This window comes from Penaeus monodon, chromosome 39, assembly GCF_015228065.2.
Source record: "Penaeus monodon isolate SGIC_2016 chromosome 39, NSTDA_Pmon_1, whole genome shotgun sequence".
Taxonomy (NCBI): domain Eukaryota; kingdom Metazoa; phylum Arthropoda; class Malacostraca; order Decapoda; family Penaeidae; genus Penaeus; species Penaeus monodon.
The window spans coordinates 12675275-12680274 of NC_051424.1; the positions used below are offsets into that span (position 1 = coordinate 12675275).

Genomic DNA, 5000 nt, shown 5'->3' on the forward strand with positions numbered 1-5000 from the left:
TGTTTATAAAATGAAATAAACACTAACAGTATTATATTTATAAAACTGCATTAATGAAGTTGCATCAACAACCGTTCATTAATATAAAACAAGAGACATTTCGCTTCAACCAGAGGAGTTAACAAATATCATTACTGCGTATATGTGTGTGTTTGTGCTTGTGTGGGTCGACTGTGGGCGTGTCTTCGTATGTATAGGCTGTCTCATCTCCTTTAGGTATCTCTGTGTCTTAAACTCTCCTCTCTCTCCACCTCTTGCTTCATTATTCTACACAATATTCATCTCTCTAAAATACATTTTAATTTTATTTACCTTACAGGGGATGTTGTAACGTGTAAACAGTATCAATATAATTTGTGGCAACAGTTTTCATCCTACACTAAGTGTACCCCAGTCTTTTTTTGTTTCTTTTTCTCCCTTTTATAATATAGTTTTTGTTCTAAACAGAGCAGCTGATATGAAAAAAATACTGCTGAATACCGCGATTTATCCTTTTAGAATTTTATGTCAATATTACGTTTAGTACCGCCAATGCATCTAGCACAGCATGGCAGTGGTATCCTAGAAAAACTAATCTTTGTACTGGACTCGCCAAAATGTCGTTGTGTAGTAATATACAAACTAATGTTCATGGTCATCATTTCTACCGTCTAAGATGTATCGCAGAAGATTCATTGGAACGAAATACAATTATTACTTTTCTTCCATCCAAATCTCCTGCTGGTGATCCCCACAGGTCGAGAGACAATATCATGGCTGGGCGAGGAGGCGCTCGCCAAGTTCTTCAAGCTAAAGCCTTCAACGCTCGTACCCAACAAGCCGGAGACCGTGGCCAGCGTGCGCAGGACCTTAGGCGGCGCCATACTGGACCCGGCCGACTACGTCACCGACGTTCTTGACGACAATGACTTCGTCTCCGTAGGTAATGTTGGTCCAGTGATTTGAGTATTATTAGGATCATTCCAACATAACAATATTAATAATAAAGGGGCGCTTTACGGCGACTCCTGTTTCACTTTTATTATTCCCTTGTTGAAGTCGATCTATCAGACTTGATAACACATAACTGGAAAGCTACGTAACAGATACAATTTTGAGCTGTACAACCACTACTGTATGAAGTTCACAACTAATAACAAGTCCCCTTTGCCTGATCACCATCATCCCTTCTTTTGTAAGAAAAAGGGAGATGCTTACGAAAACGTTTCAGAACATGAATAACCTTTTTTATATAAAGATAATTATGTGAATCCCATGGTTACAAGTTTTTGTGTTGAATGAAAATTTGACCAATCCATAAACGATCATTATGACTACTATCATTACAGTTTTAATTGTTATCACTATTATTATTTGTTTATTACTTTTATTATTATTATTATTATTATTATTATTATTAAATATTATTATTATTATTATTATTATTATTATTTGTTTATTATTTGTAATATTGTTATTATTATTATTGTGAAAGTTTCTTTAGATCTAATTAAAATCAAACACCGAGTCACTACCAACGAACTAGGGTGATTGAAGTTTGAGGTAATGGAACATCAACAAAAATATGCAACAATATGCAGAACAATTACAAATTAAAACATCCAGTCAAGTCAATTCACGAACACAAAAATACTTCAGATTGATAAGGCTCTTCTGAAAACATGCGCTGTGCTGTTTAAAACTATTTTTTGGACTTCTTCTAATTGTGGGTTTCCCGGTATTTGTTCGAGAAACTTATCAGTACCTCTCTTTATAAGGCCAAGTGCTCCAATAACAACAGGCAAAGTTTTGGTTTTTAAATGCCACATCTTTTCCACCTCTATTTCCAAGGTCTTTATACTTTGATATCTTCTCGAACACTTTCGTTGAGACGTTTCTGTCTGAAGGGGTGCTCATATCTATAAACAGCCAGGTGTTGTTTATTTTGTCCTTGATGACGATATCTGGACGATTCGCCTGTATAGTACGATCTGTGTAAATTGGAAAGTCCCATAAAATTGTAGCATCTTTACCTTCAGTAACTGGCTCTGGATGGTGTTCATACCATTTATCTTGTGTCCTGTTAGAAAAGTGCTTGCAGATCTTCCAATGCAGGTACTTGCCCACTCTGTCGTGGTGATTTTTGTACTCATTTGATGCTAATATTGAGCAACCAGACACAAGGTGATCAATCGTCTCAACCTTGTCTTCACAAAACCTACACTTTGGGTCAGTGCCATTGTGCAAGATGTTAGCTTGATAGTTTCTGGTAAACAAACTTTGATCTTGGGCTGCAAGAATAAAACCCTCTGTTTCCCCTTTAAGTCCAGAGCTTCTAAGCCACTGATGGGTTGCGGTTCCATCTACATCAACGTGTTTGCTTCGAGCTGCAAACTGTCCTTGGAGAGGCTTTTCATGCCACCTAGATTCAAGTTTTTCTTGTCCGACCTTCTTCGCTTTTTGTTTTCTGTGTTTAGCAGCTAATGTTGGCAACATATGTTCGATGTTTTCGCTCTCAATACCCAGTTCCTGAGAAAACTTATCTGATTCCTTTACTACCGAGTGTGACCTTTTGGAGTTTTCATGTACTCTAACTAATTGAAGCATCCAATCGTTGGTTAGATCTAAGTATTGCAAGAGACCAATCGTTGTTGTTTTGTACGATAATTCCAAATGCATCATCCCCCTACCTCCTTTACTTCTAGGGATGTACAGACGGTCTACGTCTGATTTAGGGTGAGACATTCTGTTGCATGTCAGTTGCTTCCTAATTTTGGTGTCAATTTGTTTGAGTTCACTTAAGTTCCAGTCTATCATGTTAAAACTATATGTAACCACGGGTATTGCAAGAGTGTTGATTGCTGTTAGTTTGTTCTTGGAGTTTAATTCCGTTTTCAGGATTGACCTTACTCTTCAGATGCATTCTGTACGTATTTTTTTCTTCATCTTCGATTGTTGTATACCATCTCCTTCGTTTACTCCTAGATATTTATAGGTTTCTTCTTGATCTAATTGCTTTATTACAGTATCAACACTTAACTCTATATTGTCAGATGTAACTAGTTTTCCCTGCTTAAAAGTTGCTTTAGCACACTTATCGAGACCAAACTCCATACCTATGTCATCACTAAAATCTTTTACGGTTTTCAACAACCCTTCCAGTTCACCATCATTCTGAGCGTAAAGTTTCAAGTCATCCATATAGAAAAGATGATTGATCTTCTTGTCCATGATCTTATATCCATACCCTGTGTTGTTAAGAAGCTGGGAGAGTGGGATAAGTGCCATACAAAATAAAAGATGGGAAAAAGAGTCGCCCTGGAAGATTCCGCATCTGATTCGCATGTTGTTTGAAATAAGAATACCATTTACATGGCTGAGAGTAAGATTCGTCTCCCATAATGTCATGCTGCTTCGAAGAAAGTTGATTAAGACAGGAGAGACTTTGAACATTTCTAAGGATTTTAAGATCCAAGAGTGTGGGACACTGTCAAAGGCTTTTTTATAGTCGATCCAAGCAGTACTTAGATGTCTGTGTTTAGTGTGAGCATTTACGAGAATCATTTTATTTATGAGCAGTTGATCTTTACATTCGTATGATCCTCTGCAACACCCTTTTTGTTCGTCATTATTATTGTTATTATTATTATTATTATTATTATTATTATTATTATTATTATTATTATTATTATTATTATTGTTTTGTTGTTGTTGTTGTTGTTGTTATCATTATCATTATCATTATTATTATTATCATTATTATTACTTATAATTATCATTATAATTTTATCTTCATTATTATCCTCATTATTATTATTATCATCATCTGTTTCAGTCCTGGACAGCGACCGGCCGAATCCCGTGACAGAGACCGCCGAAGTCAAGTACATTCCGGAACAGATGTATCCTTCAGGAGTCTAGAATAGTTCTCATTTCCTTCTTTTCTCTTCCTTGCGCCATTCTTAATTAATGTGCCTTATCATTTTTGGAAGGCGATAAGCTACTATAGAAAGGACATACGCTGAAAAGAAACTTGCTCTGTACAGTGCATGTTTATCATGGGAATTGTTAAAGAATGCCAGGGACTTGTGTAATGAATTTTAAGCGAGGATGACTTGAAGCGGGCAATAATCACTGATGAAACACATTAGTGTTTATTTTTACAGCACAGAGAGGAGCAGAAATGTATTCTTAATGGTAATCCTGTTCTGCTCTGAAACCGGAACAGTAGTGATGGTAATATGACAATAACAACGACAGCAACAACAGTAATGGTAATAATCATATAAAAAAAAAAAAAAAAAAAAAAACGTAGGGCAATGTTGACAGTGTTTATAGTGATTATGGGTGTTGGCAGTTTAGATGTAGGAATTCTGAAGAAAATGGCCAATGACTTATCTGATAAAAATAAGTAGGGAAACAGAGACTGTGATTTAATGCCCTGCTTATTTCCACATACTTCTCATGTTAAAGAGTACTGTTTGTTGTGGAATCATTCCTTAGCCATCTTTAGCCCAGGTAAATACGTGCCTCCCGACGAATACATGACAGTGGACGGCGCCACGCTTACGCCAGAGGACCTCATGAGCCTGGGGAAGGGACTCTACAAGATCCGGGTAAGTACGCTGGAATAAAGCGGGCCTTTACAAGACTTGCTAACCGCGATCCAGTGGGGATTCGAGCTTACCTTCGCAGGGGGGGGGCATATATAGAATAACTTAGTAACGTATATTGTATTATTGTGTTTAACCAAATTCATAATTCATGTTTGAATTTATGATGACCTTGTTTTTTTATTCCACTTTTAAAGACAATCCTTAGCAATAGGTAACCTTTATCATATTTTGTTACTTTATGAAATATCCTTCCTTAGTATGTTTTAAACTGTTTTTTTTTCTGAAAACCTGTATCTTTGCTTTCCATACACTGTCAGTTTATTTAAATTATATTCGTTATATTAGATTTGCCTGTAATATGACCGGTAGTTATATGACAGCTTGCTAAATAGGAATGACACTCGT

General features: G+C 36.3%; 1 protein-coding gene across 1 annotated transcript in view; it reads left to right on the top strand.

The window, feature by feature from the left end:
• The first annotated feature begins 531 nt into the window (after positions 1-531).
• Positions 532-5000, top strand: part of LOC119597469 (histidine ammonia-lyase-like) — a 55070-nt gene continuing 50601 nt past the window's right edge. The window contains exons 1-4 of the mRNA XM_037947045.1: positions 532-556; positions 737-922; positions 3815-3881; positions 4493-4595. Coding sequence (XP_037802973.1) covers positions 532-556; positions 737-922; positions 3815-3881; positions 4493-4595 — 381 coding nt within the window. The remainder of the gene's footprint in view (positions 557-736; positions 923-3814; positions 3882-4492; positions 4596-5000) is intronic.